We start from the raw sequence: 24,895 nt of genomic DNA, 5'->3' as shown, positions 1-24,895 counted from the left end.
AAAGATACAATTATTTTTATCTTTAATGTTGAGCTATTTTCAATGTATTTTTAAATTATCATTGTGGCCCTGGTTGCATTATCATATATTTGTTTATGGTTAGACTCACATTTTTTAAAATTTTAATTAATTTTTTTAAGTGTAAGCTAATAACCAAAGTAATCTGGTTCTAATTTTAGAGGCCACAGCTCGTGCATGCAATAAGTGATCACCTTTCTGCCCACATTGTAAACTTGGATTGTTTATTCTTCTAATAGTGAAAAACCTGCTGTGTCATCCCAGGAGTTGGGGATGGAAGGAGAGCAGGCCCCGGCGGAAGGCCAGATGCGGGTGAAGTGGGAGAGCCTCCAGCAGGAAGTCAGTGCCAAGCAGCGGCTGCTGCGGGACGCCCTGGCGCAGGAACAGGAGCAAGTGGTACCGCACGTTCTCTCTTACATATTCACTCTCGTAGAGGATGCCCAGCGCGGCTGAGACAGTGTAACTGTGCAGTCCTCTATATTTTCATTGCCAATGCAAAATAAGGCAGGAAACAAATGATTCTTCCTACATGTTTCCTAACAAGCCCATTTCACATCTGCCCTAGTGATGACATGTTTATATGTGACAATTTGATTTCTAGGTACCACTTTTCCTCAGAGATAATCCATATCTAATTACTCATTAGCATAAATCATTACATTGTGTCTCCCCCTTTTGTACGACTTTGAAAATTAGGGATGTAAATTAGGGATGCATATACGTCTAGGATAAAAGAAATTCCAAAAATCTGGAACTAAATTGTCAAGTCATCTTATTTTTCCTCACTACTTCTAGTATTTAATAGTTTCAGAAGACATTAATGAGACATTACTGCAGCGGTTCTCAACCTGTGGGTCGCGACCCCTTTGGCGGTCAAACGACCCTTTCACAGGGGTCGCCTAAGACCCTCCTGCATATCAGATATTTGCATTATGATTCATAACAGTAGCAACATTACAGTTATGAAGTAGCAACGAAAATAATTTTATGGTGGGTCACAACATGAGGAACTGTCTTTAAAGGGCCAGAAGATTGAGAACCACTGCGCTATTGGGACCTCGGTGGTTCTAAAAGGCAGGGGCAGCCAGTGGTCAGCTGGAGTTGCTCCTGTGACCCAGGTGCAGGCTGGTTTGCAAGATGAGTAGGTGCTGAGTGGTGTTGGACTTGACCCAGTCAAGCAAGCCACACCCAGTGGAATTGAAGATAGCAACAGAAGGTTCCAGAGAAATAGCTGTTAGTGTGCTCCAAGCAGAAGCCAGAGGGTCTGAGGAATGGGCACCTTGGAGAGCTAGCGAGTGAGGCTAGAACCCAGGCAAGCCTGCGGTGCTCCCCACAGCCATGGCCGGCAGGCTTTCGACAATGGAAACTAGTCCTGTGTCCTGGGCTAGCACTCACAGGGGCCGTTCCGCAGCAGTGGCATGAACGGAGTAAACTCTAAGACTTCTCTTTGGATCTGAGGAACCTGGACACAGTGCTCTTATGTAAGCCGCCCCTGTTTGTCTGCAGCTTTTCAGCAGGCCAAACCGGCTCCTGGCTGGCGTGCCCCTGTACAAAGGAGACGGGCTGGCCCACGATAAATCGGCAGTGACGTCCTTGCTCGATGGGTTGAACCAGGCCTTGGAGGAGGTCTCATCCCAGGTAAGGCTGCGCTCTGAGTTTGCTCATGGGTCTTGGTCTTCGTGAGGTTTCCCACCTCTGGGCATGAACTCTTGAGACCCAACCCTAGTGAATAGCTCTGAATGACCCTAAACTCCAAAGACTCATCCTGGTGATTTTCTTTGATTTCTCAAAACGCTGTAATGAATTCCTTTTTCCAGGGCGGAGGGACAAAGAGGCAGAACATTCACTTGGAGCAGAAGTTATATGATGGAGTCTCGGCGACCTCTACGTGGCTGGATGATGTTGAAGAGCGTTTACTTTTTGCCACGGCCCTCACACCAGAGGAAACTGAGATTTGCCTCTTCAGCCAAGAGGTAAGTTTGCCAGCCTGTGCCTGTGAGTACACGGCATTGCACAGCACTTGACTTCCCAGGGGGTAAAGACCTGATTTGTATGTAGATTCCTGGGTCTAAACACTCTCATGGTCTTCTTTTTGATCAACCCTAGACTCTTGCCAAAGATATTAAGGAAATGTCTGAAGAGATGGATAGGAACAAGAACTTGTTTTCCCAAGCATTTCCGGAGAACAGTGATCACCGCGATGTTATTGAAGACACTTTGGGGTGTCTTTTGGGGCGGTTGTCCTTGTTAGACTCAGTAGTAAATCAACGATGTCATCAGATGAAGGAAAGACTTCAGCAAATACTAAATTTCCAGGTAAGACATTGTCAAGAGTTGTTTGCCCATCCTCCATGCACAGAGTTATTAGTTCGCTCTAAGCCGAAGCCAGAGAGGGGGTCATAAACAGAATATCTGACTGAGGTATGATATACCTAGGCCTATTTTTTTCTTCAAATGAACAAAGAGGAGCAAGAACATCACAGAAAAACTAGGGCAGGGGTTCTCAACCTTCCTAACGCTGCGGCCCTTTAATACAGGTCCTCATGTTGTGGTGACCCCCAACCATAAAATTATTTTCGTTGCTACTTCATAACTGTAACTTTGCTACTGTTATGAATCGTAATGTAAATATCTGATATGCAGGATGTGTTTTCATTGTTTGCGACCCACAGGTTGAGAACCGCTGAACTAGGGGATTGAACTCGTATTAGAAAACTGACTTTTATTCTCCCAGAAATGGAACTTGAGAAAACCATCTAACTACACTAAGGGCCAAATAGGAATTTAAACTCAACCAATAAAAGTCATATTTATGGCACAGTATAATTCCAATTTCCAGTTGATAATAGTAGCGTTTAAAACATATAACCAAAAAAACATGCAGGCAGGGCTGTAATACAGAGCGAAGCCTGGACCCCAATACCCAGGCCCATTGCAAGTGACTGTGGCCTAATTAGTTCCACCTGCGCTCAAACATATTGCATTACTTCCCAGTCCTCGCTCCTCAGGCTGACTGCCTATTAGCCCAGACTGGAGACTGTTCCAACTGAATAACTGTGTGCTTATGAAACTTTTCCTATGACTATAAATTTTAACAAATGCAAAAGTAGCCGATAACCGTTTAATGTTGATTTTCATTCCTAATAAAAAGTCACCTTTGGGAATACGTAAGTTTTAACTGAATTTTATTTTTAACAGACATACAAGTTTTACAAAATGGATATCTGTGATTAGGGCCAAGAGTTTTATGTAAAAGTTTTGATTTAAAAAAATACTGTAAAATGTTAAATAAATGTAGCATTAGCCAAGACACAAGGAATTTTCTGTGTATACATCTAGAGCAAGCATGTCAAACTCACGGCCAGTGGGCCACATGCCTCACTTAATTGAGGCATGTGGCCCACTGGCTGTTAGTTTGACATGCTTGATCATTCTAGACCAGCGGTTCTCAACCTGTGGGTCGCGACCCCTTTGGGGCTCGAACGACCCTTTCACAGGGGTCACCTAAGACCACGGAAAACACATATATAATTACATATTGTTTTTGTGATTAATCACTATGCTTTAATTATGTTCCATTTGTAACAATGAAATTGGGCGTCACCACAACATGAGGAACTGTATTAAAGGGTCGCGGCATGAGGAAGGTTGAGAACCACTGTTCTAGAGGGACAAATGACCACTGCCTTCAGGTAATTTACATTCTTAAAACTACAAAGTAAAATTACCACAAACATTTGTGTATCATTTTTTTATTCACAAAATATTTTCACATGTATTCTTGTCTTTAATTTTCACATCTCTAGTAGCTAACCATTGTTCTAATATTCATTTTGCAAAGTCAAAAGAGCAAAAATTAAGAACAAAGTCTCCAGCCCAGCTGGTGTGGCTCAGTGGATTGAGCTTCGCCCCAAGGACCAAGAGGTCCTGGGTTCAATTCTCAGACAGGGCACATGCCAGGGTTGTGGGCTCCATCCCCAGTAGGGGGTGTGCAAGAGTCAGCCAATCAATGTGTCTCTCTCATTGATGTTTCTAACTCTCTCCCTTCCTTTGTGAAATCAATAAAACATATTAAAAAATAATAATAAAACCATCTCCGGCCTGGCCAGCATGGCTCAGTGGTTGAGCACTGACTTATGAAGTAGGAGGTCACTTTTCGATTCCCGGTCAGGGCACATGCCTAGGTTTGGGCTCAATCCCCAGTGTTGGGTATGTAGGAGGCAGCCGATCAATGATTCTTTCTCATCATTGATGTTTCTATCTCTCTCTCCCTCTCCCTTCCTCTCTGAAATCAATAAAAATATATTTTTAAAGAAAGAAATAAAGAACAAAGTCTCCAAAGCCAGCCCCCCTGAGTTCATGCAGCTCTCATCTCCTCGGCCCCCTTATTCACTGGACATGTCTTTCTGGTTTTGTTTTTTTCTAAATATATTTTTATTGATTTGAGGGAGGGAGGGAGAGGGAGAGAGATAGAAACATCAATGATGAGAGAGACTCATTGATCGGCTGACTCCTGCACGCCCCCTACTGGGGATCAAGCCCACAACTCAGGCATGTGCCCTTGACCAGAATCAAACCTGTGACCCTGCAGTCCACAGGCCAACGCTCTATCCACTGAACCAAACCAGCTAGGGCTAGCCTGACATTTTGTGTGGTGCTGCTCCCACACGGCCTGAAAGTTGATTTTTCTTCCTTGCTGTGATTGTCCTTCTCCTGATGAGATGGCCAGAATTTTTCATCTTGGTGACGGGCACTTGCCCCCAGTGAAGAGGATGTGACCAAACTTCACCCTGTGACGGACACCCAGCCCATCAGACACATTTGCCGACCAATAAGGAATTTGCTGATTTTGGGGGAGGGGAAGGGCAGGATTAAAACATTTTATCATTCGCACTTTGTTCCAGTTTATTCCCTTTAGAATTGAATACCAAAATTCTGATAGTTATCTCATTGTTGTACAACTCTAACTCAATATAAATACTTGAACTTTTTTATTGATTGATTTTTTTTTTTGAGGGAGGGGGCTAGAAAGGGGTGGGGAAGGATTGAACCAGAACCTTGGCTATCAGGACGCTGCTCTAACCAACTGAGCTACCGGCCAGGGCATATTTGGACTTTTAAGTGAGTAATGTTTGTGGACAAAAGACGTGGCTAAGGTCTTTCGGTGTTTTCTCTTAATGTCTTTGGTCATCATGAAAATAGTTCTTTTCTAAACTTCTGGATGGCTTTTGATAAGCTTGTGCACATTCTTTGAAACTAGGGAAAAGCAGGAAGTGAGGGAGAGAGAGAAGCAGAGGAGAGAGGAAGAAAGGAACCATATTGTTCTTAAGAATTTTATTTTCTTCCCAGATCAGGGTAACATCAATAGGTTGTTTTACTAGATAGAAGTCATTAGTGTAATATTTCTGCTGGAATGTTTAAATGTGCACATTTATTTCAGACATAACAAGAAGTTTAGGGTGGCCAGTATGGCTTTTTTATTTGTATGTCTTGCCTCCTTGTATATTGTGTTGGAAATGGTTTGTGTAAAGATTATTCAAAAGTCAAATTTAGCATTTAAAGTAAATTGTTACCAGTTTCTTCTATCTTCCCCTAGTACAGTATTGGTTTCTTGGACATAAAATTCCCACACCTGTATATTATTTCTAAGAGCATGTGTTATGTTTATAACCATTTGAGTCCCCGGTGCACATGTTAAGTCTTCCTATTTCTCACCCCCTAGAACGATCTGAAGGTGCTGTGTACGTCGCTGGCTGACAGCAAATACATGCTTCTGCAGAAACTGGCCAATGTGTTTGAACAGCCCGTGGCGGAGCAAATAGAGGTATTTACAGCTGCCTTTTCCCAGTTGAGCGGATTTACTGTGAAATGTCAAATCCTCTGCGAAAGATTACTGGCTTACTGTGGCATTGATGTTTGTCTCCTGTTTTGTTTGTGAGAGCTGGATTTGAATCACCGGCCAGGTTACACTGACTCTCTCACTTGGGCTTGCACGGAACTGGGAAATGTGAGCTGGGGAAAGGTGTCAGTGACCGCTGCTGACCTGGAGAAGTGTGTCCCCTAACAGGGAGATTAGGTGTGAATGTCAGTGACCTGGGCAGGAAGTCAGGCTGCCCCAGTGGCGGCACAGAGGAGCACTGTGGACATTCGGAAGAGGGGTAGGTTGCCTCCAGAGGGGTAAGGTCAGGGAAGAGTCGACAAAGGGAAATCAGAATTGGACTTAGGAGTTGGGGCACACAGGGACCGGAAGAAAGGTATCCCTGGAAAGGGACAGCAAGAACAAAGGCACAGGCGAGACAGTTCCGAGCTCTGCAGGAGGAAAGCGAGTGACCCTGGTTAGCTGAACTTAGGATGAATCATGTGATTGAGGGGAAATAAGGTCGGACGAGAACATTGGAGACACCTTGTAGTTAGGGCTATTGCATGTCAGAGAATTTGGACTTGAGTCTATAAATCATTGGTGTCTGACCTTCATTGATTGCACATCTCACTAGTTAAATAAGCACATACCACAAATACATGAATATTTACTCATTTATCAACTATAAGCAAGTCCTATGTTATAAAGCACACGCAGAAATAGAAGTGGAAATTGAAAATTTATGTGGCTGGGTGTAAACGAAGACATAGTGTCTCACCCTCATGGATCATATCACACACACTGGCTATCTCCCCTCGGAGAACTGGCAGTGGGAAGCCACTGGGGATGTTGGAGGGTGAGAGCAAGTGTGGGGGCCAGATCCTGCTTCTGGAGGGCTGGCACGACCAGGCCAGGGTCAGGAGGCAGGGTTCCCATCATTGATCGACTGCCTCCTGCACGTCCTCTACCAGGGATGGAGCCCGCAGCCTGGGCATGTGCCTGATGGGAATCAAACCAGCAATCTTTCGTTGCGTGGGACCATGCCCAGTCAACTGAGCCACACCGGCCAGGGCCTGTTTGTTGTTTTGTTGTTGTTGTTGTTGTTTTAACGGATGCATTATCCTTTATAATCTCTCTGGGTGTATTATTTGTTCATTGAAGTTTTATTTTTCCTGTATAATTGGTTACTTTTGTTTGTTGGCTTACTTGGGTTTCTGTCTTTCATGTTGGAGGCATTTCTCAGGAAATCCTTTGCCGACTATTCCGTTTAGGATGGGAGACTAAGCAGCTAAGTGGCAACTTGACGGACGGATAAGGCTGGACAATGTTGAGATCTACTGAAGGGTGGTCTGTGTGGGCTATTTGTTGGAGAATCCTTGCATCAAACTTTTAGGTGTTTCTATTGGTCTTTTCATATTTTTTCTCTTTCCTACCGGGAGAGTAGAGGTCTGGTGGCCATTCTCTAGAAGATGCGGGGACTCCACATTCACCATTCAGTGAGCATTCACTTTATCCCTCTGTTTTCAATCAAGTACTCAAACCCACAACTGTATCCGGTGCCCCTCAGTTCAGAAACTATTTGTTTTTTTTACATTTTCTAGAAAATCAATGTTCCATCTTTCACCAGGGAAGGGAAGGGGCAGTCTGGAATGATGAAAGAGATCTGGGAATTTAACTTCTCTCTTAAAAAAAAAATTCATTGCTTCTGAGAGGAAGGGAGAGGAAAAGAGAGGTAGAAACATCAATGATGAGAAAGAATCATTGAGCGGCTGCCTCCTGCATGCCCCCTGTTGGGGATTGAGACCACAACCCAAGCATGTAACTTGACTGGGAATTGAACCATGACCTCCTGGTTCATAGGTCAATGCTCAACCACTGAGCGACACCAGCCAGGCTTATCTTCTCTTTAAGAAGCTTCTCACCAACCCTCCTTATTTAGCACCCACTTCACCAGAGTGCCAGAGACTCCTGTGGTTATAAACTTGGGGGTGAAGATCCCCTGCTGGACTAGGATTCAGCTGTCTTTGATGTCTTAAGTCAATTTTCATCTCTCCTTCTGATTCCAACTTCCAAAATTTTGTTGGTAGTGTCTTCTTTCCTTCTGCCTTGTTCTTGTAGATTTATGGGGGGAACACACACCCAAAAACAAGCAAACAGAACATTTGCTGTGGTGGTAGTGGGGATTCAGGAAAGAAAATGGGCACATGTTTTTTATCTGCCATCTGGAATTCATGTTCTTTTCATTCTTCAAGGGCAACCGAGGTTGCATTTCTTCCCAAAGCCTACTCATTCTGCTCCAGGACTCCCTGGGAGCTCCCGTTCCCAAAGCGCTCTTACAGGGACGGCGTGTGTCAAGTTTACTTAGTACATAATGGTTTTGCTTCCCAACCAGATGGTTAGCTCCTGGAAGGCCAGGATGAGATCTTGTTCTGCCTCTGTACACCTCGCCCTGGGAAGACAAGGCTTAGGGCTAGCAGCCGCTGTAATACTTGTCGATTGTGTGATTTTCTGCTTCTTGGGGAAACCATGCAGTCACATGTTTTCAACGATGCTCAGAACTGCCCTTCAGGAAACCAGAGCATGATTCACTACACCAGGGGTGGGGAATGTGCAGTCTACGGGCCGTATAAGGCCCATTAAATCATTTGGTCTGGCCCTGCCAAGGCATTAGGGGTGAGTTAATTAAATGTTTGGCCAAATACTAGTACAGCAGGCTAATTTTTAAGTTTATAATTTTGTATGTCCCGAGAACGATGTTATAAATATCCAAATGGCCCTTGGCAGGAAAAATGTTCCCCATCCCTGCCCTAGTCAATACCAGGCAGATACCTTTCTCTAATGTCATACATCATGCTTCTTTTTGGGGTGTCACTATTCATGAATTTTTCTTTTATTGAGGAAGCTGTTGTCCTCCCAACCCTCCATTACAGTCCCTCTTACCTCCTCACCTTTAAGATAGCTGCTCTGTAGCATAATAAAAGGCCTTCTTCTCTTTCCCACATCATGTCACCATGGTTTTTATGTTATATTGCAATGAGTTTTGTTGGCTGTATTGTGTTATGTGGACAGAAGAGGAATAAATAAGGAGGCACGGTAGTCATACTTTTTGTGGGAAATTATTCGTGGGAGTTTTGATGAAATTTCATAAATTTTACCTAGGCAATACAGCAGGCTGAAGATGGGCTGAAGGAATTGGATGCAGGAATCGCTGAATTAAAAAAGCGTGGTGACAAGTTGCAGATTGAGCAGCCTGCCCTGCAAGAACTCTCCAAACTCCAGGTATGATTTTCTGCCAATGGCATTCAATGATGCATCCTAACTAGAACTCAAGAAAAAAGTATTTTCTCCATTTTCTTGGTTTTTTTTTTCTCTATAAAATTCAGATCATTTAAGTTCTAATCTCTCTTCCAAGTAACTCTTAGAAAAATTTCTGAAATTTTTACTATATTTAATGCAATAAAAACATTGTATTCTCATGCTTCTAAGATTCTTTTTTTAAAAGTTATTTGTTATTGTAAAAAAAGTCATTTGTTATTATTCTGATGGCTAACCACGGTGGTGTAGTTTAGTTGTGCTGTATTATTTTCTACTGTAGAAAATGTAGTTATTATCAGTCCAACCTAGAAAAGTTAAGAAAGGGTGATCTACTCTGTATTTAAAGAGTGGTTTTTATCAGTCATTAAAGCTATAGTTTATCGTTCATACATTTTTTAATGGAAGAGAGACACTGTGCCAGTTCCAAAACAAAACAAAAAATTTAACCCAGAGGAAGCTGAAGTCTTCACAGACCTCCTGGCCCCACTCAGGAGCAGAGGGCAACTTGGGGTTACTTTGCTTTCCTGGATCGGCCCTTAACGCAAGAATCTGCTGTCAGGGCGGTGGGCCGATCCTGGGATATTACACCAGCAAAAATTTAGCCTTTGATGAGCAACATAGTTAAGTTATATTAAGAAAAAAATGTGCGTAGTGACACATGTGCACACATTTGCCCTGTACGCCTGTTACAGACCGTTGAGGAATTACTAGCATGAATCCAGTCCAGGCTCACAGGTCCTTCCTTTCAAGAAAATAAAATCGCTCTTATTTTTAAAAGAGCATTTTTATTTTAGGTATCTCATCCCACTGTCTAACATTTTGCAATGTCATGAGCCCACTGCCCCCCACTCGGTCCTTTCTAGACAGTTTCCGACGATGGTTAACGTCAGGTGTAGGGTCCAACGTCAGGCTGTAAACAGGCATTAGAGCTGAACTTTCCAGATCGGACATTGTTGGCCTCTAAACCTTCCCATGGCACATTAATCAGGTCCGTATGGCTCAAATAAATTCTGTGTTTAGTGTATCATCGTCTCCTAAAATGCCTTTCCAGTTAAGATATTTATTTATTTCACCACATTTGGCAAAAACATGGCCTTTTCAAGCCTTCAAGTCTTCCAGCTCCCAGTAAATGCTTCTGCTTCTCAAGCTCTTTATTTGAAGAATAGTCCCAAATCAGATTATTAAGTAGTATTTGTAATGTTAAGGATACTATATTCGATTACTCTAAACGTGTATGAATGTTTAGAACATGATAAAAATCAGAATTAAATTTCCGGAGGCATTTCCCTTCACCTCCATGAACAATTTGTGATCCCACATCTCGCCACAAACATTGACATTCCAAGAAGACTAATTAAGTCTACCCCATGTGTCACTTCTAGGCAACATTTTTGTACATCCTTTGTAATGTTAAAAACATTAGCTTATTTTTTTAATTATATTTTTTATTGATTTCAGAGAGGAAGGAGAGGGAGAGAGAGATAGAAACATCAATGATGAGACAGTTGCTTCCCACAAGCCCCACACTGGGGATCAAGCCCACACCTGGGCACATGCCCTGACCGGTAATTAAACCATGACCTCCGGGTTCATAGGTCGATGCTCTACCACTGACCCACACCACCGGGCTAGCTTATCTTTTTTTGAAAGAAGTTTTTGAAGTGAGGATTCTGAGTAAGGCAGACGGACGGATGCCCGATACACAGAGCATCACCATAGGCAGGCACCTGAAGGCGCGTCCCGGGGTTGTGGGTTTGGTAGGTAATGTATTTTTAGAGAGGAGCCTCAACCTCACTTGAGTGAATGTTGCTGTCCCTGTTTCTAAGGACATGTATGACGAACTGATGATGACCATCGGCTCTCGGCGGAGTGGACTGAACCAGAACCTAGCACTCAAGAGCCAGTACGAAAGGGCCCTGCAAGATCTGGCCGACCTGCTGGAAACTGGACAAGAGAAGATGGCCGGCGACCAGAAACTGATCGTGTCTTCCAAAGAGGAAGTCCAACAGCTCCTTGACAAACATAAGGTAGAGAGAGAGAGAGAGAATGTACTTGTGCAAGCATAGTCTCACTGATAAATATCGAGTAAAACCCAGTATTTTCAATCTTTCAGGAGTTCCTACTTGTATAAGTGAATCTTTAAGATGATAAACAAATGTGTACGCAAAGCCACTGGCATGCAGTAGCACAGAACAGTTACAGAGGCCATGCTCTATAATGTTATCAGTTAAAAAAGAATACAACCTCAGCAGTCATTTTAAGTGTCCCTTCCTCACAGTCTCGGCCAGGCTTTCTCATTTCCTAAACTGGGAAACGCAGGGACCCTCTCAAAGGAGCCCAGCTTCCTTCTGAACTGCTATTTTCCTCTGTGTTTTCTATGCCCATTTGTTCATCTAGCTCTAGGTGTTCTCTCTGCCTGGCCCAGGACGCCTCGCTCTGCTCTGGGAATGGGTTTCTTTCTCTCGCATGTGGCACCCGGCTCTTATGGCCTTAAACACATGCTCCTTTAGTTGCTGTGGCCGCAAGAGTTGCCTTCTGGGGACAACAGGTCCTTTTGCTACATAATCAAACTTGGTCGGCCTGCGCTTGCTCCAGCAGTATGTGCCGTACCAAGTTCACGTTAGCCCCTACGCTTAATTCAGCCATGCCTGCTTAGTGCACAAACAAAGGTAACTCTTGCATTATTAGCAATAACTGCAGAAAGAGCAATGTTGCTAGTTCAGAACCCCAAACTCCAAGGCTCCTGGAAGTTCCTCTAGGAAAACTTTCAAAACCCCATTGGGTTACAGATGGTTAACCTTCTGCTATCATGTAGCTTCCCTGGTGGCTTCCCAAGGTAGATTTTTTTTTTACTATTAGACTTCTTGCTATTTTTCCCAGAGGTTTTTGTCCAAAACGTTGTGATTTATTAAGGCCTTATCATTTGGCTTTGAAAACATTGCTTTAAAGTTCACAGCTGGTTTTTCTCAAATCTTTGACCCTAGTAATAAAATAACCTCCTGAGTTATTCCAGAGAAGAAACTAGGATCAATGAATATAAATAACAGAGAAATTAAGCTCCATAGATGAAGAACGCTGAGAGGAGTAAGCTGCCTTGAGCAGACAGCCCCCCTGGCCATGAGAAGCCCATCCAAGGCTGTTGGGGGAGATGGGGTTGTAAAAGGAATTTCAGCTTCCCATGAATTTGAGCTCTGTGACATCCAAGTTCTCTTCCAACTTTAAGATTCTACGATATAATAATGGATGGTTGATTTAAAAAGATGGTTCTTGCTTCTCCTGACCAGAGCATTTTCTGAGAGGGAGCTTGCTCGGCAGTGACCTTGAGCAAGTTACATAGATTGGACCATGCAGTGTCCCCATCTGTAAAATGTGAAATAATCTGCCTGCCTCATAGAGTTGTTGTAAGGAGTACATGAGTTAGTCAAGTGCCGATAGAGTACCTGGCACGTAGCACACACTAAATATTACTGTCTATGGATTCTCAGTCCTTCGGTTCTACCTGTGGTGCTGGGAACAGGAAATGGGATAAACCCTATCTCCCTCCTCTGGGCCCTTTGACACAGAAAAAGGAACCATTCAAAAACACATTTGAAGGTTTGTGCAAGGTCTACCGTTTCCTTGCATGTAGGTATAATCTGAGGGAAATTTAGAACACATCATACCACTCAGCCCAACCACAGAGGAAGGAAGTTGTGAGTGTGCCGGGTGAGGTCCTCTCAGTGAGTACAGAGTATAAACAGAGGCCCGGATGGGGAATGGGAGCTGAAGTGTGAGGGACAAGGGAGGCCAGTTTGGGTGGTGGAGTTAGTGAGAGGCGGGTGAGGACAGTAAGGAAATCCGGATCGCAGAGAGCAGGGGCTCGTTCCCTATGAAGGGCTCTGGGTAGGGCACAGAGTGTGTGGATGCTCCTGGTGGGGGAACAAGGGAGGCCACGCAGGAGCCTGGAGCCCTGTAAGGTGGCGGCCAGCAGCGGTGGAACAGTGTCGCTCAGATGTCAGCTGAGTACCATCAGCTTTCCCGTTCGAAGCAATTGTATCATCTGGTAGTAAATGAATGAGTCACTGACCTCTTTTTTTCTACCTGGAAAATGGCAGGAATACTTCCAGGGTCTGGAATCTCACATGATTTTGACGGAAACGCTCTTCAGAAAGATAATCAGCTTTGCAGTCCTGCAGGAAACTCAACTGCATGCAGAAGTGATGGCGCAGGCTTCCGCGGTCCTGAAAGGGGCTCACAAAAGGGGCGTGGAGCTGGAGTACATTCTAGAGGTGAGACCCTTGAGGCAGCACACCCCGCTCCCCCCATGAAGGCAAGACAGTGATTCCTGCGATTTGCCTCCCGTAACCTCGGAACTCCCAGAGGCAGTGTCACGTGTCGCCTTGCCCCCTCTGAGTGTCCTATGTGCGTTGTGATAGAGCCTTCCCCACACAGAGGCAGCTGCCCGGGGACCGCCTTCACACTGGGCAGGAGGAGGCGAGGGGTTTGAGAGGCAGGCTGAAAAACTGCTGACCTTTGCTATAAATTATTGACGTGAACTTCAAGTGATTGGCAAAAAGACTTCCCAATTTAAAACAAAATAAAAATCTGAATTTAGAAAAAAAGTCACTTGAGAGTTCTCCTTAGTAGAATGCCTATGCTATATGTTCCTATTTCTTAAACGTCTGTGCTTTTCTAAATTTGCAAATGCAATATATTTAGTTCACTTTCTACGTGAACAGGCCCATTCCTTCTAGTTAAGTCATGCATTCATCACTACCAGGGTAAAGAATGAAAACTGGGTAATCAAATGCTTGCTGTGTTCCAGGCGTAATGCACACATTATTCTATTTAACCCTCCACATGGACCACATAGGTATTATTATTCCCATGTTTAAATGTTAAAAATGAGGCTCAGAGAAGCTGATATCTTGTCAATGCTCGTTAGTAACTTGCTCATGCTGCTGGTTAGTTGCAGCTGCCACAGGCTGTTGATAATGCTTTTCAGGGTCACCGTCTGATGCCTGGCTTCAGGGCCATCCTTTGCTTCCCAAAGCAAACCCCCCCCACCCCCACCCACCCCCAGAGACATCTCCCTCTGACCGAACTTCAAAGAGAACCTGTCAAGTGCATATTTTGCACAGGAAGAGGAATGCTGTTCCTTAATGAGGGCTTCTAGCTCATGGACTGATGTTGCCTTTCCAGACGTGGTCCCATCTGGATGAGGACCAGCAGGAGCTCCACGGGCAGCTGGAGGTGGTAGAGAGCAGCATCCCCAGCGTGGGGCTGGTGGAGGAGAGCGAGGACAGGCTCGTGGACCGGATCACACTCTACCAGGTCAGCGTCCCCGTGCATCTTGGTGTGGGAAGCTGCCACATTTCCTTTGGAAACTCTCCCATGGTTTTAACAGGATCTAAACAAACTTGCAATCAAATATTAAGCACTGTTACTTTGATTTCAAGCTATTGACGTTGTTGAAAGCACATAAATGTTAAGTGTTTGTTTTCTAATAGAATATAAGTAGGGTTTTTTTCTTTCCTTTTTGGTAATGAGAGCTCCTTTTGAACATTCAGCCTCCATCAGGCGTTTTCTGTAGTTTACCCTGATATCACACTATCTTGAAAAAATTATAGCTGGTTGTTTTATGAGCATTAAAAGTTTTTTTTTTTAACCCTGATATCACACTATCTTGAAAAAATTATAGTTGGTTGTTTTATGAGCACTAAAAGTTTTTTTTTTTTTTTAATGAAAGAGTGCTCCTCTTGAAAACTCAGCTTCCACCAAGCATTTCCTGGAGTTTATGTGGTGAAATAATTATAGTTTGATAGTCTTACATGCATGTAAAGTCACCACCAAAAAAATAAACAAATAAAGACATCTTTATTTAGATATAGTAGGTGAAACATCTCAAAGTTTCCAACATCACTTGGCTGTAAATAATTGAAGTTTGACTAAGGATAATGGGAACATATGGATACCAGAGAAATTGTGATCCTTAGAGAGACACATTGCATTATCCAAACTTCTGACCCCGTATTTTTCATCATTTCAGCATTTGAAATCCAGCCTTAATGAATACCAGCCCAAATTATATCAGGTGTTAGATGATGGGAAGCGCCTTCTGATATCCATTAGCTGCTCCGATCTGGAGAGCCAGCTGAACCAGCTCGGAGAACACTGGCTGAATAGTACCAACAAAGTGTCTAAGGAGCTTCACAGATTGGAAACGATATTGAAACACTGGACCAGGTAATACAAGGACTATTTTGCCCATTTTTTAGATTAGTGTTCAAGAACATTTATAAGGCTAGTGGGTACAGGACTTGAAAAAGATATCATGGTCCCTCTAGGAACGTATCACATAGTTTGGAAAATAAAAGCAAACACAAGCCCCCAATTGGATTCCTGTATAATCATATAAACATGCCATCCAAAGGGCGAGGGAGGCGGGTGCCTTCCCTTTGAGCTGAGCTCCTCCTCGCCTGTTGACTGCACGTGGGTGGGCACAGTAAAACCTTAGTGGGAAAGAAGAGAGAATGGTTTTGAGAAGATGCAATTTCTCAAGGACAAGAGGAATATTCAAGAGAAGTGGAGGGAGTGATGTTACATAATGAAATACTCTATTTCTATGCCATCTTTGTTTTCAAGAACTTTTAATAACAGTCATCTGATATGGCCTGAATAGCTTCAACATGAACGGATAGGGGAAATACATTTTTATTTTCAGCTTAGAGAAGAGAAAGCTGAAACTTGGAGGAGACTGTCTTGCTTCAGGCATAAATGTTAAGGGAATAAGAATTTGAGAGTTTGAACGTAGGGCATTATTCTCCCAAATCTATCATGCCTTTTTAAGATTAGCATTGGGACACAGGCAACAGGATGGTGATTAGCAGAGCGAAAGAGGGATGGGGGAGGTAGAAGAAGGTAAAGGGAGGATAAATGATGATGCAAGGAGACTTGAATTGGGGTGGTGAACACACAGTATAAAATACAGACGGTGTATTGTAGATTGCACACCAAAGCCTATATAATTACAGTAACCAATGCCACCCCTAATAAATTCAATAAACATTTACAAAAATAAAATTACACGGGTGAATGACATGGGTTAGCAGAAAGCAGGGATTGGATGTTGACCTAATAGGCTCATCAATATGCTTACAGATATCAAAGTGAGTCTGCGGCTCTAACGCACTGGTTACAGTCCGCAAAAGACAGGCTGGAATTCTGGACTCAGCAATCTGTGACCGTCCCCCAAGAACTGGAGATGGTCCGTGATCATCTGAACGCTTTCCTGGTAAGAGTTCAAAGCATTTGGCTCACGTGTATTGTTTACGGGCCTATAGGTGAGGCCTGATCTACACTAGAAGAGAGGAAACCAGCTGTCCGTGGGTGAACTTAACAAACCACGTTCTGGAGCATCTTTATGCAGAATACTAGGCTCAACATCGCCTCTTTCGGGAGTTTATAGGCAGTGGCTTCATCGGTGGCTCTTTTTATAAAAAATTTCTTTATTGATTAAGGTATTACATATGTGTCCTTATTTCCCCATTGGGAGAGAGTAGGCTGCTTTTGTTTTTTGTCTGCAATTTCCTAACATAACTCCCCTTCAAGATGTAAAGAAAAGTTGTTTTTGCCATAAATTGGTCTCTCTCCTTAAATGAAAGGTCTGGCTCTTTAATCCTGATTTGAACTTTGCTCCTTCTTTCAGGAGTTTTCCAAAGAAGTGGATGCCCAATCCTCCCTGAAATCGTCTGTTCTAAGCACCGGGAACCAGCTCCTTCGCCTAAAGAAAGTGGACACGGCCGCCCTGCGTTCCGAGCTGTCGCACATAGACGGCCAGTGGACGGACCTGCTGACAAATATTCCGACGGTCCAGGAAAAGCTCCACCAGGTACAGCAAGAATCTTTGGCTTCATTGGTAATGTCCGACTTGAGCAGTATGGAATGGAAAGCTGCCTTCATCTGCTTTTGCTCACGGATTTAAATAAGCTTCGTCTTGGACGTCTTGTCTTTTCTCTTTTCCACTGTACAGCATATCAATATGAACCCTTCACCAAATGCCACATTTACAGATGCCACACCTTCCAAGGGCTTCTTTTTTCTTTTTAATATACTGTTATTGATTTCAGAGAGGAAGGGAGAGGGAGGGAGATAGAAACATCCATGAAAGAGAGTCATTGATCGGCTGCCTCCTGCATGCCCCACACTGGCGATCAAGCCCACAACCTGGGAATGTGCCCTGACTGGGAATCGGGAATCGAACCATGACCTCCTGGTTCTTAGGTCGACACTCAACCACTGAGCCATGCTGGCAGGGCCCACAGGCTTCTTTAGTGTGTGTGTATGTGTGTGTGTGTGTTACAATCCCTCTCTGGTCTTGCTTAAATTCTTTTTCTTGTGAGTAAAGCGTGGGTCACTGCGCCTACCTTATAAAGTGGGTAGCCATGAAGATTTAACAATAATAAATGTAAAAGACCTATAATCTTACCTACAATACAGCAGCTGGCATTCATTCAATAAGGGAAGAGAAGTTAGAGAAGGGCAGTCAGTTCTCCTCTTTCCTGGAAACATGTTTCTCACCTCTGAACTCCCAGAGAGTTTATTTTTCTCTCTCTTTTGTGCTTGTCACTGTAGATAAGGTAAGATAGATGTGTTTAATGCCAATTTTCATTCCTACTAATCAGCTGCTGTGCATCTCACATTTGTCTCTACGTCATTCTGCACCCCATAGAAGTCCATAAATATTTTAAATGATTGCTTATGTTCTTCCAAATTATTATAATAAGTAGCTGCATAAATGTATGATGTGTTAAGTAAGATTCAGACTTGTAAGTATCTTTTAAAGACTGAAGAAATTGGCTATGCTCTTAGGAATAAATATGAGAGCGCCAAAGCTCTCGAAAATGATAGTTGGTATTGTGGTATTTTTCTTTCTGCTTTTAACATTCTTGAGTCATAATACACAGAGATTTTATGAGCTAATTAATAAGATACATCTGTTGAATGTTTTGTAGTTACGTTTTTTGAAGGTCATAAAACTAGCTATAAAATAACAATAATATTTTCTTCTTTCTGGTATTTTGATTAATTAGCCAGTGTTTGTACAATGTTTATAGTATTGGATGGCAAGTGCACAGAAGATGACTAGGATTGTTCAGTGTTTGCCCGCTGTTTAATTCCAAGCTTCCAGTGAGGTCAGGATCCAGACATGGCGTTAAGAAGAGTTACCTATGCGGGAACATTAATAAGGGTCATGGAGGGTGTTTAGGTTACAGGCACAGGGTTTGAACTTTAATACTGTGACTTGCTCTCCTCCCCCTCGGACAGCTCCAAATGGATAAGCTGCCCTCGCGCCATGCCATCTCGGAAGTCATGACTTGGATCTCTCTCATGGAGAATGTCATTCAAAAGGATGAAGAGGATATAAAAAATGCCATAGGCTACAAGGCGTTCAATGAGTACCTTCAGAAATATAAGGTGATGGCACATTTGTTATCTTTACCTTTTCGTGCTTTGGAGCTATTTTATCTGAAGGGACATAAGAACTCCAAGGATGGCAATTAAGCTCTGAAGTAGAGATTTCATCCATAGTGACCGGATAGCTGTCTGAGAGTAATAACATTGCCTCCCTCGTGATAGGCATGGAAAAGTTGTCTGGTATTAGGAATAATTTTGAATAAGATTTTGTGTCATTTTAAGAAGTCATAAAAATGGATACTATAATTTATAAATATTTTATAGTGTAATCATAAAATGTATCCAATTCTACATCCTCTGTCATATATATATATTTATTTATTTATAAATTCAAATATATTTATAAATTCAAAAGTTAATAAATTTAATTCATGTCTACCGTATTCATATATATTTTATACTAGAGGCCCGATGCACGAAATTTGTGCAAGAGCAGGCCTTCCTTCCCCTGGCTGCCGGGACCGGCTTCCCTCTGGCACTTGGGACCTGGGCTTCCCTCTGGCTGCCAGCAGGCACCCAGAACCCAGGCTTCCCTTGCTGCCCTGGCTTCGTCCGGAAGGTCATCCGGAATGACGCCTGGTCTAATTAGCATATTATGCTTTTATTATTATAGATATATTCCGTTTCTGAAAATAATGGGTTCTATGCATGCACACAGATGGTGCCATTCGGACTAAACCATGGAAGTTATGGCATGAACCTTTTGCTCACTCACGGCCCTTCAGCTCCTGAGCAAGCCCACGACATGCGCCCTCTGACCTCGTTTCCTTCTCTCCCCCTCGCTCCAGGGCTTTCAGATAGACATTAACTGTAAGCAGCTGACAGTGGACTTTGTGAACCAGTCTGTGCTGCAGATCAGCACCCAGGACGTGGAGAGCAAGCGCAGTGATAAGACTGACTTTGCGGAGCAACTCGGAGCAATGAATAAAAGCTGGCAGATCCTGCAGGGCCTCGTCGCTGAGAAGGTGAGCCACGTGGCCACCGCTGGAGAGACTCTCTCAAGAAAATTAACTGTAGGAGTAGGATAGCGACAGACGCCGGGCTTGGGGATTCTGCGGGAGAGAATGCCACTGAAGAATACATACATGGCTCTACATGTGTTTTTTTAAAAATATGTATATATTTTTATTGATTTCAGAGAGGAAGGGAGAGGGAGAGATAGAAACATCAGTGATGAGAGGGAATCATTGATCGTCTGCCTCCTGCATGCCCCCTACTGGGGATTGAGCCCGCAACCCGGGCATGTGCCCTTGACTGGAATCAAACCTGGGGACCCTGCAGTCCACAGACCAATGCTCTATTCACTGAGCCAAACCAGCTCCTGCTGGCTCCACATGGTCTTCAGTCATGTAGATTACTTTGTCTTACGCACCCTCCACCCTTTGTATATTTCATATTATTTTAGTTTTTTAAAGATGATTCTTAATTTCTTTTGCCCTCGTTTCAAGTAGACTTAAGATCTTTACTTGCTTACCAAAAAATAGTCATTGATTCGCACTTTGGAACATTCATTTTTAATCAAACATACCGTGGACTGTATTTTACGAATTTATGAATTCTCAGTTTGGAGGAAGTAGTGGCCTGCCAATGATTTGAAATTAAAATAAAATTGTACATTTCATTTCATTACGTTTGTTCAGATCCAGCTGTTGGAAGGCTTATTGGAATCGTGGTCAGAATATGAAAACAATGTACAAGGTATGAAAACTTGGTTTGAAACCCAGGAAAAGAGACTACAACAACAGCATCGAGTCGGAGACCAGGCTTCAGTCCAGAACGCAATGAAAGACTGTCAGGTAACTGGTCCGGGCGGCCGACGCGCTCCAGTCACAATTTCACGGCATGTGCCCAATGAAAGGGCCATTCCTGAGAACTGGGAGTTAAATATTGAGAACAGTTGCATTTGATTACAAATTTCTCTGATTATGTGAGTTTATAGAGTTTTCCTATTAGGTCTTTTCACCTCTTTTTATAAAATTTAAAATAGAATGTTTTAAACACACTCACAAGGAGAGAGGATGCTGCTAACCCAGGGGTGGGCAAACTTTTTGACTCGAGGGCCACAATGGGTTCTTAAACTGGACCGGAGGGCCGGAACAAAAGCATGGATGGAGTGTTTGTGTGAACTAATATAAATTCAAAGTAAATATCATTACATAAAAGGGTACGGTCTCTTTTTTTTAGTTTTATTCATTTCAAATGGCCCGGATACGGCCCGTGGGCCATAGTTTGCCCACGGCTGTGCTAACCCCTGATCATCAGATACTGATCATCAGATTTAATATCAAGATTTTGACATGGTTCCCTGAATATTTCTTCTCTCCTGAAAGATGTCATAATTAATACCAGATAGCATGCCATAATTTATTCCTGCATGCTACAATTCCCCGCTCTACAAAATGGACTTTTCTTATATAACCATAATATTATCACCACCAAATGTTTAACAAACTATGGAATCCCTTTATATTTGTAATGCTCAACCCATAACACTATTTCCTAAATTTCCTGTAAAATGTATATTTCTAGTTAATTTATTTCCATAAAGATACAGCAGTGTCTATATGTTCATATGCTTGTTAGCTCTCTTAAGTCACTAATATTTTCTTAATACCATTAACTTGCTGGAGAAAAGGTAGATTGGCCCCGGACCCAGGATCAGCCTGTGTATTTCCCTAAAGTGGCATTTAACTTGCTCTTCTCTCCCCCTGTATTTCCTATGAATGGGCATTAGCACAAGAGGCTTGATTGGATTCTGGCTCAGCTCTCATGGGGGGCGGGAGGGTGTTCACAGGTGACAGTGTGACTACTGTGTCACATGCTTGCTCTGGTAGTGGCAAGGCTGTGGGTTCAGGTGCAGTGGGCACACTCTAAATGTTCCCCATTGACCGAGGAACACTTATTCTTTCCTCAGATATTCTTGTTTCTACAGAAGAAATGGGAGCTGTCACAGTGAACCCTGCAATAATTGTTTTTAAACGTAATTCAATAATTTGTAACGTGTTACAGATGACTGTGACGCTTCTTGGTAGTGTTTCCTAAGAACAGTTGAAGATGCAGCTGGGAAGCAATTCTGCAGAAATGCCCCTTTCCCAAAGCTAGCTTTTCTATTCCAGATTTCCAATAGAACGGCCTTTAGTAATGAACTTCCTTCCGGGCAGCACTTCTTCTGTGGGCACAGGCAGCGTCAGGTATATTTAAGCTCCGAAGCAAAGCTGTTCGTTTCAGAAAAGGAAGAGCAGACGCCCTTTGCTGGGCTGACAAGCTAATGGATTGCCAGTCAGAGATGCATACAAATGGCAAAGGACACCATCACATAGAGAAATAGCTTGAAATTAAAAAAAAGCTTCACATCAGAAGATGGGTGTGTAAAAGATGGAAGACCAAAAAACATATCGTTGCATTTTCTTTGTTAAGAATACGTTTTTATCAATTTTAGAGAGGAAGGAAAGGGAGAGAGAAACATCAATGATGAGAGAAAATCATTGATTGACTGCCTCCTGCACCCCCCACCCCCGGGGGGATCAAGCCTGCAACCGGGGCGTGTGTTCTGACCAGGAATTAAACCCGGGACCTCTTGGTGCATGGGTCAGTGCTCAACCACTCAGCCCCACCAGCTGGGCCATCGTTGCATTTTCAATTCTCCAGGGGCCAGTAGCATTTCTAATTTAGGCATCCATTCTAAAATGTGCAAATAAGTCAGAATTTCAAATTTTGACTTTGGAGCATGAAAACTTATACCTCTTGATGAGCTCATGAGTGCAAACACTAACATTAAAATTAAAAGATAATTCACGTGTTAAACATGAGCAGGATTAGTGCTCCCTTGTCATATTGTTGTGATAGATGTTGCTATGGAAAGACTGAAACGATACCTTAATGTAACTTTTCTTTTTTTCTTCTCTCCTACTGTTCTTTCTTAGTATTTTTTTCTTATTTTCTGTTACTTTTTCCTGCCATTTCCCACTGTGTTTCTTTACATGTCCATGTCTTCTATTTAATAGAGAGAGACATTGTTATCTGGAACATGTAGTGGACGCCTGGCAAGCTTTACTCCTTTCCAGACCCAAATGTTACTCTCCCAGGGGTTCACGTCAGGCAGGGTCAGGAAGGAAAGCTGGGAGTGTGGTTCAGGGAATGTGATGCCAATGCCAATTTGTGATTTCAAGTGAAAAGTCATTTTTCTAAACAAAGGACAGAATGAATGTAGTTCCACTGAGTTATTTGGGGGCATCACTGGGTCTTTGTGTGTGTGCATGCATGTGTACGTGTGTGTGTTGGTTTTTTTCCTCTAACTGGCATGTTTTATTGGCAGTACCATAAGCCTTGATCAAAATTTATTGTCATTTTTGGGAAATGGTTTCTCTGGACCAAAGTGTGAAATTCAAGCCAGCCTGCTTAAATTGGTGACTGGATTCAAGCTTTACTTTGTTTTAAAAATCTCTTGAATATTTTTCCACTCTTTTGAGGTGATTTATTCACTAATATCATCATAGAAACTGCTATGTAGGAATTAACTCAAGAATGATTCATTATAGCAAAAAATGTTGGGTTTGGCTTTTCCCTTCATTGATCAGAAACAGAATCATCTTTTAATTATTATTGAAAGGAAAGGATGACACCTTCATTTTGCACAAAATATATATTTCAGCCCTGTTTCCCTTCTGGGTTTGCTTTTATGGCCATATTAAGGTACAGAGCGTTTTGGGGATGTGTTTCTGAGCAATGGGGCATTAACTCCACTGGGCCCCTGAACAAATTACACCTCTGGATCAATGAGGATACATTTCATTCCAGTGGTTGAATTTTAGAATCATATTAAAGACATAGTGGAAGGATTCTTTATGGGTATTTAATATTTCAGAGAGGTAGAGATAAATATCTTTCAGTAGTAAAGTTAATTATGTTTTCTGTGCTGTATAAAAGACCCGTAGCCCTAGTAATCACTATATTCATCCTCTGCTTAATTATCTAAGCTGTTGAAATACTGACAGAAATATAAAGTGGAAATTAAAGAACAAAGTTAAAAACACAAATGATCTATTCTGGCTACTAAATGCATGCATTTCCAATTAATAATACATCATGACAAAAGTAGCTTCATGATAATTAAGGAGAGAAAAATAAATAAATTTGCCCTGAAGCATGGCAGAGTATCAACTGACTGAATATAACAATACTGTCTTACATTTGCTTAGTAGTTATTTATCTATTTATTACATTTGCCTAGTTTTTAACAGCTTAAAAGATTATATGAATATTATATATAATATACATATAAAATATATATATATATATAATATATAATGTTAGCCTTTTCAGGTAAGCAGATCTATTATTATTCCTATTTTATAAATTAGGTAGAATTAAAAGTTTGGACCCCACAGAAATAAAAATAAAAGAGGCACAACATTTGTAATGAATACAGCAGAGGCTGGCCTCCTCTCTATAGCCTCTGAATAGCACCACCCAATCCCCATCTTGTTATCTCTATGTGGTTCATGAGAGAAGGGTAGAAATCTTTTCTACAGAATTGAGACATTATCTAAATTTAAAATATTTTGGAATTTTTTCACTCTAACCTTCAAGGTCTACACACTTCTACATCTAGCTCTGGGCTGCACTCCCGAATTTGAGACTGTAGCCAGGCCTTAATCTATGACTTCTCCATCACCCAGCATGGGTTTGGCATCCTCTCCACAACTCCTGTCCAGCTGCCTGGCCTGCAGCACTGGGCTTGGAGGCAGTGAGCTCAGAAGGCTGGGTTCCAAGCCCACCTTCAGCCTCACCAGCGCTGAGACCCAGGACAGGTTGTCTGACATGATCTCCCACACGCTCATTCCCAAAGTGGTGAGAGCAGTCAGAGTCTGCCTCACTGAGCTCTCCAAATTTTCAAAAGGCGTTCGAATATCGGTTAAGGTTATGAAGCATGGTTAAGTGTGATCTCCAGGTCGTTGCCTCATTTTCTTTTCTTTTTGCACATCCCATACTGACAGTTATAAATGCGCATCCCAAAGAAAATGAGGATTTGGTTCATGAAAAAAAAGCCTATAATTTTTTCAAATCACACAGTATCAGACTATTTTAGGGAGAAATAAAGGATAATAGACATTCTGAAGAAATCTGTGACACAGTGAATGTTTGTAACATATCCGAAGTGCCACAGCTACATTGTAGCCGAAATACAACTAAATCTCAGATACTGGGGTACAGGATACCATTTCATTGCATTTTACCCTATGGTTT

The 24,895-nt window shown here is 42.5% G+C and overlaps 1 protein-coding gene across 6 annotated transcripts in view; it reads left to right on the top strand.

Annotated features, from left to right (window-relative positions):
- LOC102764560 (nesprin-1) overlaps nt 1-24,895 on the top strand; it is a 141,900-nt gene that overhangs the window by 14,592 nt on the left and 102,413 nt on the right. For 5 of the 6 annotated variants that reach the window (XM_006768718.2, XM_006768720.2, XM_015567191.1 and 2 more), the window contains exons 6-20: nt 258-414; nt 1,525-1,656; nt 1,836-1,991; nt 2,125-2,334; nt 5,741-5,842; nt 9,038-9,157; nt 11,020-11,220; nt 13,288-13,461; nt 14,375-14,506; nt 15,222-15,418; nt 16,334-16,466; nt 16,881-17,063; nt 18,500-18,649; nt 19,438-19,614; nt 20,290-20,445. In XM_006768718.2, coding sequence (XP_006768781.1) covers nt 258-414; nt 1,525-1,656; nt 1,836-1,991; nt 2,125-2,334; nt 5,741-5,842; nt 9,038-9,157; nt 11,020-11,220; nt 13,288-13,461; nt 14,375-14,506; nt 15,222-15,418; nt 16,334-16,466; nt 16,881-17,063; nt 18,500-18,649; nt 19,438-19,614; nt 20,290-20,445 — 2,380 coding nt within the window. The remainder of the gene's footprint in view (nt 1-257; nt 415-1,524; nt 1,657-1,835; nt 1,992-2,124; nt 2,335-5,740; nt 5,843-9,037; nt 9,158-11,019; nt 11,221-13,287; nt 13,462-14,374; nt 14,507-15,221; nt 15,419-16,333; nt 16,467-16,880; nt 17,064-18,499; nt 18,650-19,437; nt 19,615-20,289; nt 20,446-24,895) is intronic. The other variant, XM_006768721.2, reaches the window with a different exon arrangement.

Source organism: Myotis davidii, unplaced genomic scaffold (assembly GCF_000327345.1).
Source record: "Myotis davidii unplaced genomic scaffold, ASM32734v1 scaffold1323, whole genome shotgun sequence".
Taxonomy (NCBI): domain Eukaryota; kingdom Metazoa; phylum Chordata; class Mammalia; order Chiroptera; family Vespertilionidae; genus Myotis; species Myotis davidii.
The sequence above is the reverse complement of the archived record's forward strand: the minus strand, read 5'-3'. Positions and strand labels throughout refer to the sequence as shown.